Below are 15,149 nucleotides of genomic sequence, written 5' to 3'. Positions count from 1 at the left end.
TTGCCTTTTTCTGGGTTATGGTAACTTCTGTAAGCCAGCACAAAAATGGAGTAATTTCAACAGCAAATGCCAAGAGAATTTTACTTTAGAATAACTTGGCAAGACTTTTCTGACCAAGACATGTTGAGGACACCAGCATGGGCACCTCGTGGGATGTCTGGTGGCACTTCTGTTGTTGCTGCGCATGCTCTGAGACGGGCTATTAGAGGAGACCTCATGGCTGAAAAAGCTGAAAGACTTCCTTTTTGTTCATTCTGAGCAAGTTTTGAGGTGGTCACATAAACTGCAGGGTTTTCAGAGACATGATAGGAGTATAGGTGACTAGGGAGCTCTGCCAGTCAAAGCTCAGGATTTAATGATAGCGCTGTCAACACCGGAGGTAGAGGTTCTTAAAGCTTGTCTTAGGTGACTACAATGGCATTCAAGTACTAAAGCCTCCTTCAATCTAAACATTTGGTCAGTATATGTCCACATAAGTAAGTATATTCTATCTTCTCTCCTACAAACAGTACTACCATTCACAGAAGACAGATTTTTTAATGCAATTTTCTGCTATATTCCTTTCATCACCAGATATTCAACTGCTTCACAAGCTGACACATTAGTGAATTCATCTCCACATACTCTTGTAGGGAGTGAACTCCCTTTCACCAAGCAAAGCCCAAAATTATTTAGGCCAAAGCTATCCACCCATTTGAAGTTCCTGCTCCGGCCAGCTGAACTGACAGCTATAGGGATGTCCAAAGCAGGACATTCATAAACCTCCTTTGCTCAGCCCTCGTGCAAAACAGACTTCAGGACACTGAATTAGCACATGGGGAACGTGCAGTGAGTAACCACCTTTGTCAACCGTGGCTTATGTGACCTGATCAACATCACGTAGGAATTCTGTGGCAGCGGCAGGGAAGACATCCATTGTATTGGATCGTTCTCCCATAACCATACATTATCCACCTATAATTCACCTTTCCACTCACTATTCCCTTTTTGATTTCCAAAATGAATGGTTCAAAAGATCGTTAATTAGGTGCTCATCAGCGTCTGAGCATGCTCCACGAAGACCTTCCCTTTGAAAGTGACTGGGGTGGAGCGAATTTCATCTACCTTAAGCCATTTAGAATATTGATGTGTAGACAAAGATAATTTTCATTCCTTCCTCTGTAATCAGTGACATGAGATAGGCACCTCCACAAGGGTGACTAATCCTGTACTGAAAGCTTGTCTAAAGCTGAATGAGTTGCCCTCTGGAGGTGTTTAGATGTACCCATTAACTACAAAGAGCACCTAGATGACTAGATACCTCCATCTGCAATGGCTCAAGTTGAGTAAGATGAAGCTCTGCATTTGTGCTGTACTGTGTGCCTGAATCTTACAAACAGTATGAGAGTCAGTAAAAGTACTGCAAACATCCACACCTGCAGTTCCAAAGATAACTGAGATACTGCCTGACACCAGCAGTGGCCTTCAGGAGTAAACAAACATGATTAGTTATCCACCCAGACCTTAAAGTATCAGAAGTCTGGGAAAGTGAACTCAAGTCAATACCAACCCTACATTTTTGTTGGAAAACTGGCTTTGCACAGAGCTCTTTGATACTCACAACAAAGTGGCAATAATCAAGTTAAACAAGTCTACTTAGTGCCTCAGCAATCAGCACTGAGGGAGTCTGTCAACAAGTTAAACGTCCAAGTAAAACAATGGTTCAGCAGATCAGTTTACCTATTGTGAAGCCAAAAGAAACAAGACCAGCATATGGTTATACATTTCTAAATATCACTAAGCCACTCTTGGGTTAGTGAGCAGGTAACTCCCTGGGAGAAATGAGGGGTATTTTTGGTTGTTAAAGCAGTGCCCCAAGTGTTGCTCTGAAAAATCTGGTAGTTTAGAAGTGCCTCTGCAGTGGAAACTGCCCTCTGTCAAAATAATCTTCCCGAGCTGGGAGAAGGCTGGGGCAAGCAGTGTGTTCCACATGGATGAAGGAATCTGTTAATACAGAGCAAATTGCAGGTTCACAACCCAAGGGCAGACTCTTAAAAATTATTAGTCTTCACTCAGCTGCATTATTCCACTGAGGTCATGCATCCTTACAAGCTAGACTAAGGTAAACATATTCATACCTGAGCAAAACAAAACTTAGCCTAATATGCTATTACCTTACCATGAACTTGACTTTGTCCCCGAAAATAAGAACGTTATGCTGCTGCATATTTGCTCTGAGCTTTTTTGGCCTTGTGTTGTTAAAGAGGACAAAATAAATATGCTAGTTGAGAAAAGTGGTCCTATTTTCCATTATGATGGGAAATTCGTAGCTCAGAATTCTTTACATCAGTGACTAGGAACATATGAATCAGTTTGACAGTTTGGATCCTCACAATAGACAAATTATATTGGGGTGTTTTATTCACAAGCAATTGCCTACCCTCTTCATACCAGTATTTGCCTTCTCTGAAGAAGACTAATGAATGTGAAAAAAGAAACACCCAAACAAAACAAACCAAAAAACAAACAACAAAACCAAGTGCTGGGCCCCATGCTCTTTAACATCTTTATCGATGACCTGGATGAGGGGATTGAGTCCATCATCAGTAAGTTTGCAGACAACACCAAGCTGGGGGCAGGTGTTGATCTGTTAGAGAGTAGGAGAGCTCTGCAGAGGGACCTTGACAGGCTGGACAGATGAGCAGAGTCCAAGGGCATGAGACTGAACACATCCAAGTGCCAGGTTCTGCACACTGGCCACAACAACCCCATGCAGTGCTATAGGCTGGGGTCAGAGTGGCTGGAGAGCAGCCAGGCAGAAAGGGACCTAGGGGTACTGGTTGATAGTAGGCTGAACATGAGCCAGCAGTGTGCCCAGGTGGCCAAGAAGGCCAATGGCATCCTGGCCTGCATCAGGAACAGTGTGGCCAGCAGGAGCAGGGAGGTCATTCTGCCCCTGTACTCAGCACTGGTTAGGCCACACCTTGACTCCTGAGTCCAGTTCTGGGCCCCTCAGTTTAGGAAAGATGTTGAGTTGCTGGAAGGTGTCCAGAGAAGGGCAACAAAGCTGGGGAGGGGTTTGGAGCACAGCCCTGTGAGGAGAGGCTGAGGGAGCTGGGGTTGCTTAGCCTGGAGAAGAGAAGGCTCAGGGGAGACCTTCTTGCTCTCTACAACTACCTGAAGGGAGGTTGTAGCCAGGTGGGGCTTGGTCTCTTCTCCCAGGCAACCAGCACCAGAACAAGAGGACACAGTCTCAAGCTGTGCCAGGAGAGGTTTAGGCTGGATGTTAGGAAGAAGTTCTTCCCAGCAAGAGAGATTGGCCATTGGAATATGCTGCCCAGGGAGGTGGTGAAGTCACCATCACTGGAAGTGTTTAGGAAGAGACTGGATGGAGTGCTTGGTGCCATGGTTTAGTTGATTAGATAGTGTTGGATGATGGGTTGAACACGATGATATCAAAAGTCTCTTCCAACCTGGTTAATTCTATTCTATTCTATTCAAACAACAAACAAACCAACCCAGACAGGCACAACCAACCCAAAAAATATAAAACCACCCCACAACCCCAACCCAGGAAAACAAGAGGTTTACATCACCTCCAAGTTTACAACATAAGAAATAAGTTGATAGCCTGGCTTCTTCTAATGCTAATCCTCAAAAAATCCATGTCTAGCAACCATCTAAACTACAAATTAACTGGTTCACATTGGCAGACTCAGGCAGACAGGAGTGAGAGTGAATCAGGACAAAGCTGGTGAAAGAGAAACACAGCTTCAAATAAAGTGCATTTGAGAGGTGTACAGAACTAGAACTGGAAAATTTGGTTTGAAGTTTAGTGGGTTTTATTCCTCCCCACATAGTACCTGGCCTTCTAGTCCTCTCTGGACTTAGCTCTCATTAAAAATACAATTACCTAACATTAAAAATACAGTGACACAACAAGTTTATCATAATTTCCAGTGGAAGAAATAAATCTTCCTTTCTGATCTTTTTACTTCAAAGGTTAACTTTCTTCCCTCACGTTCACCTCATAAAGCCACCTCAAAATCTGTTAAAAATATATATGACCTTTTTTTTTTCCCCCTTTATTTCCCTTGCTGTAACGTTACAGCCATCCTCACAAGTGATTGTGAACGTGAAAACACTTGGGCCATTGAAAATTCCTCAGTGAATCACCGAAAGCCAAACCTAAACAATCCACAGCGTGTTCTCGCTTCTTTGCACGGCAGCCAACGCCTGGGACTGTACAAGAACTGGAAACAAGGAACTTCTAGATGTAATTTATACATCTCCCACTAACTGGCTTTCACACTCTGCTCTCCCAGCAGATTTTACACTGTCTAGTCATGCCTTCCTTATTTTCCTGAGGCATGTAAATATTATCACCTAAATTACAGCTAAGGAAAGCTGAGTATGCTTATCAGTTGTCTGAGGTCACAAGTTGGTATCGTTATCACTATTACAGCACGTGCACCTCAAGTGCCTTTCTGGATAGGCCAGGGCAGGAAAAGGCAACAAGTACAGAATACAGAATTAACCAGCTTGGAAAAGACCTTCGAGATCCAGTCCAACCTATCACCCAATACCATCTAATCAACTAAACCATGACACTAAGTGCCTCATCCAGTCTCTTTTTAAACACCTCCAGTGATGGTGACTCCACCACCTCCCTGCAAAGCCCATTCCAACGGCCAATCTCTCTTGCTGGGAAGAACTTCTTCCTAACATCCAGCCTAAACCTCCCCTGGTGCAGCTTGAGACTGTGTCCTCCTGTTCTGGTGGTGGTTGCCTGGGAGAAGAGACCAACCCCCACCTGGCTACAACCTCCCTTCAGGGAGTTGTAGAGAGCAAGAAGGTCTCCCCTGAGCCTCCTCTTCTCCAGGCTAAGCAACCCCAGCTCCCTCAGCCTCTCCTCACAGGGCTGTGCTCCAAACCCCTCCCCAGCTTTGTTGCCTTTCTCTGGACACCTTCCAGCATCTCAACATCTTTCCTGAACTGAGTGGCCCAGAACTGGACACAGGACTTAAGGTGTGGCCTAACCAGTGCTGAGTACAGGGCAGAATGACCTCCCTGCTCCTGCTAGTGACGCTATTCCTGCCAGATGAGGATGCCATTGGCAGTAGGACATTATGGTACCTGTTTGAAGCCAAGATTCATAAAGGTGTTCCAAAAACTTTTCCTTTGGACAAAGCTCCCCTAATAATGCAACTTTTGAAATCACTACTTAGTTCTTGACTTTTCTATTTGTGTGCAACACAGAATAATGAGAAGTGATTTAAGAACACTTGTCATTTTTATCACCAAAATTTTGCATGCCCATGGAAAACTTATGGCCCCAGAAAGCAAAATGCCACCATCAGAGTTGGTATGAACCCTGCTCTGCAGTCAGTTCTAAGTCATTTTTTCCTAACTGGAGACATATAGCATAGAACAGTTCATTTAAAAACAAACAAACAAAGAAAGAAACAAAAACAACCCCAAACAAACAAAACCTATGAAACCAAACACAAAACCAAATACAAACAAACTATTCCTGTATCGAGAACAGTGTTGCCAGCAGGAGCAGGGAGGTCATTCTTACCCTGTACTCGGCACTGCTTAGGCCACACCTTGAGTGCTACGTACAATTCCAGGCTCCTCAGTTTAGGAAAGATGCTGAGTTGCTGGAAGATGTCCAGAGAAGGGCAACAAAGCTGGGGAGGGGTCTGGAGCACAGCCCTATGAGGAGAGGCAGAGGGAGCTGGGGTTGCTTAGCCTGGAGAAGAGGAGGCTCAGGGGAGACCTTCTTGCTCTCTACAACTACCTGAAGGGAGACTGTAGACAAGAGAGGGTTGGTCTCTTCTCTCAAGCAACCTGTGACAGATCAAGAGGACACAGTCTCAAGCTGTACCAGGGGAGGTTTAGGCTGGATGTTAGGAAGAAGTTCTTCATAGAAAGAGAGATTGGCCATTGGAATATGCTGCCCAGGGAGGTGGTGGAGTCACCATCACTGGAGGTGTTTAGGAACAGACTGGATGGGGTGCTTGGTGCCATGGTTTACTTGATTAGATAGTGTTGGATGACAGGTTGGACACGATGATACCAAAGGTCTTTTCCAACCTGGTTAATTCTATTCTATTCTTAAAAAAGCCCACACCACAACATACCAACAACAAAATCCAAACCAACCAACCAAAAAGACCAGTTGTAAACATATCTAACAGGAATTTCCAGGGAACTCTAAATGCTGCAACACCTCTGCTATGAGGATAGGCTGAGTGAGATGGGGTTCAGCCTAGAGAAGACTCCAGAGGAACCTTAGAGCTGCCTTTTAATACCTTAAGGGATTCTACAGGAAGGCTGGAGAGGGACTCTTCATAAGGGCATCTAGCACAGGACAAGGGGAAACATTTTGACTGGAGGGACAGTAGGTTCCAACTGGAACTTAGGAAGACGTTCCTCAGTACGAGCATGGTGAGACTCTGGAACAGACTGCACAGGGAGATTGTGGTTGCCTCCTCCCTAGGGGTGCTCAAGGCCAGGCTGGATGAAGTGTTTAGCAGCTGAGTACAGCTGAGATGCATCCTTGAACATGGCATGAGGATGACTGCTAAGGTCCCTTCCAACCTAAGCCACTCTGTGATTCTATGATTTTTACCTGTAACACAGTACCTTGCCTACATGAAAATCACACTGAACTGTATTTGTTTAGTACCTACATTCCATAAGGATGATTCTGGCCTTTGTTACACACAGAAGTATAGTAATTTCTTTTCCCCTCTAATCCTGGTTGTTGGCAGCTCTTTCTTTCTCTTCATCCAGAAACCATTTGACTCTTATCTATGTGATACTTGGGTAACTGCTAGCACAGTAACACTGCAAAAGAAAACAGAGTTATAGTCCTGCTCTGGCAGGGGGGTTGGACTCAATGTGATGGAAGCCTACAAGGAAGCTGGTGAGGGACTTTTTAGGGTGTCAGGGAGTGATAGGACTAGGGGGGGATGGAGCAAACTAGGGGAGGGGAGATTTAGATTAGATGTTAGGAAGAAGTTCTTCCCTATGAGGGTGGTGAGACACTGGAACAGGTTGCCCAGGGAGGTGGTGGAAGCCTCATCCCTGGAGGTTTTTAAGGCCAGGCTGGATGTGGCTGTGAGCAATCTGATCTAGTGTGAGGTGTCCCTGCCCATGGCAGGGGGGTTGGAACTAGATGATCTTTGAGATCCCTTCCAACCCTAATAATTCTATGATTCTATGATCTCCAGAGGCTCCCTTCCAACCCCTAACATCCTCTGTTCCCTTGAAAGTTACCATATTGAGAGTACGATGACACATAAAAGCAACAACAGCAGTGACAATAATAGCTCAGTTACCTATGCACACGACTGGGGACCAGTGTGCCCTGTATTTAGTTCAAGGCTTTACTTAGTGTGTGGTCTTAAAAAAACACTTTATCTTGCATCATCCTTTCTGTCACCATTAATAAAGATTTATCTCCATACTAAACATGGGAGTTCAATGAACTAATTAATGCTTGTACAGCATGCCTGCAAATAATAGCGTTTGAGACCATAATGTTGAATTATTATTCATCACATAAAACAAACAAAACAAAACAAAATTAGAGATTTTCTGAGTGTAGGTCAATCAAGAGGCCCTAGCCTGTGATTAGCACTGATTTTCATAGAAGTTATTGGGTTATTGATTTTTTAATACTCATTGTTGAAAACTTAAGTTGCTCTCCTGGAATCACTATAGACTTAGCAGCATGTCTGAGTATTTTCCTTTCACAGAATCACCAAGGTTGGAAGAGACCTCAAAGATCACTGAGTCCAACCTGTCACCACAGACCTCATGGCTAAACCATGGCACCGAGTGCCATGTCCAGTCCTCTCTGGAACACCTCCCTGGGCACCCCATTCCAATGGCTAACAACTCTCTCTGTGAAGAACTTTCTCCTCACATCGAGCCTAAACCTCCCCTGGTGCAGCTTGAGACTGTGTCCTCTCGTTCTGGTGCTGGTTGCCTGGGAGAAGAGACCAACCCCCACCTGGCTACAACCTCCCTTCAGGTAGTTGTAGACAGCAATAAGGTCTCCCCTGAGCCTCCTCTTCTCCAGGCTAAACAATCCCAGCTCCCTCAGCCTTTCCTCGCAGGGCTTGTGCTCAATTTTTCATCAGTAAAACAAGCAATTGGCACTGACCAGCAAGTTTTTTCCTCTGTGTTACCAAAAAAAAAAAAAAAAGTAGTAATGAAATCAATAAATGCTGCTTTGTCTGGAATGCATCTTCTCAGCCTGCTTCTACACTGTGGTAGTGTTTCAAATTAGATTCAGCTTAAGCTAAGTAATGCTCTTCCCTTAGACGGTGTAGTATTACACACATCTATTACTCATTTTATTTACTCCTTTGGAATGAAATTGCTTTCTGCCCTCCTGGAACTGTAGATAATTAACTCTTTAGAAATCAGCTTAGCATATTGCCAGACAAAACCAAACCAAAAAGGCTCTTCCGGAAAGTGAAGTGAACAAATATGTACCAAGATTACCAGAAAATGGATGCAACAGTTCTGACCCCTGAGACAAAAGCCAGCTCAGGAGAAAAAAGAAACCCCACATAAACTATAATGGATGAACTCTGGCTCAAAAAAAAGAGGAACAACTGCTTTGATAGTCCACCAACACATCTGACACTCCAGAAGAAGGAAAAATATGGAGAGGAATTTATTCCACCCTTACAAATCTAAATTAACAGAGATAGCACCATCAACTTGAAAGCAGCTTTGATCAACCCCCTCCAACATACATACCAAGTGCCTGGTAATCTTGAAGCAAAATGCCCCTTTATAGCTTCACATGGACTTTTCTCTGGCTATGCTCATCCAAGAGGAGCAGCATTAGACAACTTGCATGATCCCATGAGACTGAACAGCGTGGATCATACACAGTTCATTCAGATTAGCAGCTGATCTCCAAGAGCTCTTCCAGTCCAAGCTCAAGTTCTGACTATTTTCAGTTTTCCTCCACCAAGGCTTAAAATGCACAGCAGTCCATGCAAGTGCAGAGCTGTAGAGATGTTGAGAGTAATACTCAAATCACTGTGCTAACTAGGTGTGATGAGAAACTACTAGAGGAAGGGAGGGAACATGGTAATGGTAGGTCAGTATCAGATAGATGAAGTCTCTAATCTAATTCATTACCCTGCACTGTAATACAAAACCTGAGAGAATAATTGAATGTTTCTCTCACTGGGGAGGGGCCTCTGACTGTCAGGACAGGAAGAACTCCCTCCATATCTGTATAAATGAATGAATATATATGGTCTTTCTTCCTAGCTCTGAATCAGAGAGTAGCTGATTAAAAAGAGATAGACATAAAAGAGTAGGCAAAGTAAATCTTTGCCTCCTGTACAGAAACACTATGCTAACTGCTGTGGCACTGGAGCATTGACAGGAAAACGTAGGGGGGGGGGGGAAACAGGAAGGAAAAGCAAAAAGCAATAAATACATGTAAATAATAAGAGATTTGTAACACAACTGTTTCAGCATCAAACAGTAGTTGGAGTTCAGATGTGTTGTATGTCAACAGAGCACATAGGTGATTGCAGTAAACTTTGGACCAGCATGAACTACACTGACATAAAGTCGTTCTCAAGCTATTTGTGCCTAACAGGACAGCACTGAAGCATCAAGAACAACTATGTGAAGGAGGCAGAGGACCTGCATGCTGTCCCTCTGAGTTTGCTACTTCCCTAGCTACAACTTGCATGGAATGGGAAAGCTTCAACAAGGTTTATGTGACAAATCCAAACCTCAGTGGAAGAGAGCTAACAATGGAATCAGGTTTCTTGATATGAGATCACTGGGTAGATAAGACAGTGGTAGAGCCAGGTATCTGTAAGGTGATGAGTAACACCTGAAGTATTTGAGTTAACCTAAGGACCTATTCTCAGATGTGACCAAAATGTAGCACTGAGAGCACAGAAGTCCTATCTTACAGAAAATCAGTGAGGCATGGATTATTGTTCTATTTAGCAAGCAGGAAACCCACAACACAATGTGAAACCCTGGTACATAAACACTCCAAGTATAACATGCTTTGTATTTGTCTCTCAGATTTGGATAGGGAGCTGCTCTGTCTCTGTGCAGTGCAATGTGTTAGATCATAGAATCATAGAACTGTTAGGGTTGGAAGGGACCTCAAGGATCATCCAGTTCCAACCCCACTGCCATGGGCAGGGACACCTCACAATAGATCAGGTTGCCCAGGGCCACATCCAGCCTGGCCTTCAAAACCTCCAGGGATGAGGCTTCCACCACCTCCCTGGGCAACCTGTGCCAGTCTCTCACCAGCCTCCTAACATCCAGTCTGAATCTACCCATTTCTAGTTTTGTTCCACTCCCCCTAGTCCTATCACTCCCTCACACCCTGAAAAGTCCCTCCCCAGCTTTCTTGTAGCCCCCTTCAGATACTGGAAGGCCACAATTCTCTTCTCCAGACTGAACAGCCCCAACTCCCTCAGTCTATCCTCATAGGAGAGGAGTTCCAGCCCTGTAATCATCCTCCTGGCCCTTCTCTGGACACATTCCAGCACCTCCAGATCCTTCCTGTAATAGGGGCTCCAGAACTGGACACAGTACTCCAGGTGGGGTCTCACCAGAGCAGAGCAGAGGGGGAGAATCACCTCATCTGCAAACATTTCAGTCTCCTCTCTTTTGCTCTGTCTTTGGCTGAGCACTTCCTCACATCACCGCGCTTCCAAAGCATGGTGAGCGCTGTGTGTTCCTCATGCTTCCTAGGAATACCATATTTAACATTTGCATTAAAAAAACACCATTCCCCTTGAGTTCATTCATGGTACAGAGCTAAGCCCTGGAGAAAACTGTCCTCTTCCCTTTCTTGCCTAAGAGTGTACAGCCTGTCCCTGCTGTGCACATTTGGATCTGCAGGTGGGTGGGGCATGGCCTCGCTGTCTTTTGGATGCATTGTTCTCCAGGAGACACAGTGCCAAGCACACACACGCTCTGGGGACTACCATTATTTCTGGATGTCACAGGAGGGCGAAGAACCCTTGATAAAGATATCAAGATGTCACTCTTTTTTCTAGAACTCTATTGGGGCCACACTTCTAGCAGCCGCTGCTCTGAAATCCAAGCAGAGCTTACCGTGACCTAATGCCTACCTGGGCCTTGTGCTGCCTCCCTGCATTAGCAAGCTTTCAGCAGCCCAGCAGAGGAACACTGACTGAAGATCTTTCAAATACTAGAAGCAGTTCACGGGTTTTGTCTTCCTGAGCATCAAATCTCAGTTGCTTTCCCCAAAAGTTTGCGGCACCACAGCCAACATCCCCTTGCCTCTTGCTCAGGCATCTCAAACACGCATGGAACAGTTAGAGTAACCTCTTTGTTTAAATTCTAAGGTGCTAGGGGTAGAGACTGACATTTCACAATCTGGATGTGAAGAGTCTGCAATGAAACCAGGCCCTGATCTGGGACCTGTGGGCAATGCTGCAAGACAAGCACTAATTACAGACGTGTCATCTTGTTATCTGAGCAAATGACTATAACGCCTTCATTTTCCTTCTGGCTCTTCTTCCAACTACCTTTATTACCTTGATTTAGCTTCATGTCTTTCTCCTGTAAACATAAATTTCATCCCTCATTTGCTTATCTTCCAACTCTCAGGAGTCACATTTGCATGGAGCAAACGATCATTAAATCTTACAGTGAAAAAGGCCAAGAAAAAGCCCAAACCCAAACCAAACAAACCCAAACAACAACAACAAAAAAACCCCACTCCTGAGCTTCTCAAATGATGGCAAAGCAGTAAACTTAATACACAGAGCAGCAGATTCAATATACACACAGTTGTACATCTCTTTTTAGTCCCTCTTTACAAGCAAGCAAAATCAAACTGAGTAATGACCCACAAGTCCTGACTCCCCGACTACTGCTCTAAACACAGTTAAGGATTTTAAGACTGCTTGACTTCCTCTTCAAGGTTTCAAATGAGTTCACAAAGATGTAATTATCATGGAGAAGAAAAGAGAGAAAATAAAGAGTTCTCACTTAGCTCTCCAACCATACTGCAAGACCCTTTCACCAATCACGTACAGCAAAGTTTAACTCTGAAAATTCCCTATCAGAAGTGAACATTAAACACACAGAGATTTCAATGTTTGAATAGATAATAACACTTCTGAAGAACTATGTAGTTTTCTTTGTTCTTGAGCCTCTCCTCCCCCTCCCCATTTCTGTAGTCACAAGACTTTCAGCCCCTTCCTACTGCCACATTTCTCTGCCATTAAAAGCATTTCTTTCCTTCTTTCCTTCCTCCTCCCTCCCTCCCTTTCTTCCTTCATTTCTTCCTTCCTCTCTTTCTCTTTTCTTCCTCCTCCCTCCCTCCATTTCTTTGTTCCTTCCTTCTCTCTCTTTCCTTCCTCCTCCCTCTTTCTTTCTTCCTTCCCTTTCTTCCTTTCTTTCTCTCTTTCCTTCTTTCTTTCCTTCCTCCTCCCTTCCTGTTTCTTTTCTTCCTTCCTTTTTCTTTCTTCCTTCTCTCTCTTCCTTTCCTCCCTTTTTTCTTTCCTTGTTTCTTTCTCTTTCTTCCTTCCTTCTTTCTCTCTTCCTTTCCTCCCTTTTTTTCTTTTTCTCTTTTTCTTTCTTTCTCCCTTCCCTCCCTTTCTTTTTTTTTCTTTCCTTCTTTTTCTTTCCTTCTTCCTTCCTTTCTTTCCTTCTTCCTTTCCCTTCTTTCCTTCTTCCTTTCCCTTCTTTCCTTCTTCCTTTCTCTTCTTTCCTTCTTCCTTTCTCTCTCTCTCTTTCTTTCTCTCTCTCTTTCTTTCTCTTTCTCTCTTTTTCTTTCTTTCTTTCTTTCTCTCTTTTTCTTTTTCTTTCTTTCTCTCTCTTTCTTTCTTTTTCTTTCTTTCTTTCTTTCCCTTTCTTTCCTTCTTTCTTTTCTTTCCAGGGGGAAGGGGAGGGTGAGATCACAAGAAAGTGCTCAATGTTCACAGTAATGGTTCCTTTGGTGTTTTAATTTTTATTGCCTGCTTAAAGCCTTGGATTATGACTTTCTTTTTCCCCAGGAACAAAATGCCACATCAGCGAATACTGTGAGATTGATGCAATTAATATGAAGCTATTTTAAACGTCCAAAAGAGAAACAGATTCATGTTAAACAGAGTGGAACTGAGCTTTGTAATTTAACAGCTACTCAGGTAATTGGTGCCAGTAGGGAAACTTCTATTTTGGTAGTAATATATTAACAGCTCTATGTAAAAGCAAGTTCATGTAAAAGTTTATGTCAACCTTTCTAAACCTTCCAAGCACAAAATGGCCACATGAGAAGCGCAGCAAAGTTTTGCTGTTTCCCCACACACATTAGCAAGACACACTCTTGAACTGGCAATCCACAGTGTTAGTAATTCTCCAATAGTATTCCATTTTCTAAACCTTGACTGTTACACTCCTCCTGATTTCTATTTCACGTAACACACAACCAAATACAATCCTCCCATAGCAGCTTTCAGTGCACAGAATGGGAGAATCTAAAGCCGAAGCTGGAACTAAACCTGGACGTTTTTTACAAGACTTTTTAGGGTCAAATAATACCACCTCTGGAAAATGTTTTCCCTTGAATATCCTTAATTGCTAACTAAATTTCAATGGAGAGCACCAGCCAAAGCAGGGAAGAATTTTTTTTGCTCTCTCACTAAGCCCAAATTTCAGCAATCAGTTTCTGTGGAGTCTTAGCCAGATGGGTTCAGCCGTTGTAAACTCCATGGGGTCCAAGCTAATTTACTCCACTCCAGGCACATTTACTCTTAAAGTAATCTAGTGCCATCCTAGCACTTAAAATGATTATGTAACTCTTTCCCTTCTTTTTATGGTTGGTGTGCGTGGCATGTGGAAGCACGCACACCATGAGGGGCAAAGCACCTAGAAAGAAACTTTTCAAGAGTCAACCCACGGACCACATCTGTCCCCTTGCAATATTCTCCTAGGCAATAGAAACCATAGGCAGTCAAGTCCAGCTCAGACTAAAAGCTAACCATGAAAAGCATCCCTCCTCCCTCCGCTGGAAGATCGATGCTCTCCTGCCTCCCAGCATTATATCCAGCGGACCAGTTAAGGGATGGGACTGATCCTGGGGGGGGGAGCGGGTCGCAGGCTGCGACTCTCTCTCCCAAAGGGATGGGAAGAAGGAGGTCGGAGAGGGACTTGAGCTTGGGCCCGCCGCAGCCCTCCCGTGAGAAGCTCGGCGAGTTTTAACCCGAGCGGCTGAGGGGCTCCAGGGCCCCTCCGGTTGTCGGCACTGGCTGCCGCAGGCAGGACCTGCGAGCCGGGGTCTCCAGCCCTTCCTCACAGTCCCGCCTGAGTCTCACCTTGCTTACACGGGGGACTTCCAATGTTCGCCTCGGTTTAGGCGGGGGAGGTTCAAAGTCAGGAAGACCTATCTTCCCCTCACCGAAAATGTTGCCCAGGAATCAAAAGAGGCAGAGCGAAGTGGGGAGAGCCAGGTCGGACGGGGGGAGAGAGGGAGGAGGGAGCGAAGCCTCTTCCCACCGCACACTCCAACCCGCTCCCAAGGTGAGCCCCCAAGTTACAGCTCCCGGGAGCAGAACGGGTCCGGAGCAGCACATCCTCCCCGCAGAACAACCACAACAGCAAAAAAAGGAATAAAAGATACCCACCCCATACCGCCCTCCCTTTTCTTCCACGCTCCCAAGCACTTTACCTGTTTTTATGCCGAGTTTTTAATAAATTCCTTCCAAAGGGAGCCATGATCCCAGCGGCAGAAGCATAACATCAACGATCCCCAAACAGTTCGAGGGTGTTCCCTTCTACCCTCTTTTTTCCCTGACCGCCTTCCAGCTTGTTAATAGTCACTGAGCGTAGCGATGAGCTAGAAGTTGTGCAATTTACTGCTAACTTTGAACTCCGGCTTGTTGCTGCTGCTGCACCTTTGGAGTCCTGCCCAGCTGCAAACTTGAAGGAGGCGTTTAGGAGCAGGGGAAAAAAAAAGAAAGGAAGGGGGGGGATGGTGGAAATACGCACTTGCTCCTGTGATGTGAAGCTATGCACCGAACTTGCTAAACTCTCAGCCTCGTCACCCTCGGGGCACCAGTCAGCAAATGGGAAAGAAGGGGTTTTGCTCCGGTGGGGAACTCTGGAACTGAAAAAAAATAAAACACACAAAACAA

General features: G+C 44.7%; 1 protein-coding gene across 1 annotated transcript in view; it reads right to left on the bottom strand.

The window, feature by feature from the left end:
- RASSF9 (Ras association domain family member 9) overlaps positions 1-14,947 on the bottom strand; it is a 46,790-nt gene extending 31,843 nt beyond the window's left edge. Inside the window, exon 1 of the mRNA XM_009901456.2 lies at positions 14,684-14,947. Coding sequence (XP_009899758.2) covers positions 14,684-14,730 — 47 coding nt within the window. The 5' untranslated portion in view covers positions 14,731-14,947. The remainder of the gene's footprint in view (positions 1-14,683) is intronic.
- Between the last annotated feature and the right edge of the window lie 202 nt (positions 14,948-15,149).

This window comes from Dryobates pubescens, chromosome Z, assembly GCF_014839835.1.
Source record: "Dryobates pubescens isolate bDryPub1 chromosome Z, bDryPub1.pri, whole genome shotgun sequence".
In the NCBI taxonomy this organism is placed as follows: Eukaryota; Metazoa; Chordata; class Aves; order Piciformes; family Picidae; genus Dryobates; species Dryobates pubescens.
This window is presented reverse-complemented; position numbering and strand designations above follow the sequence as displayed.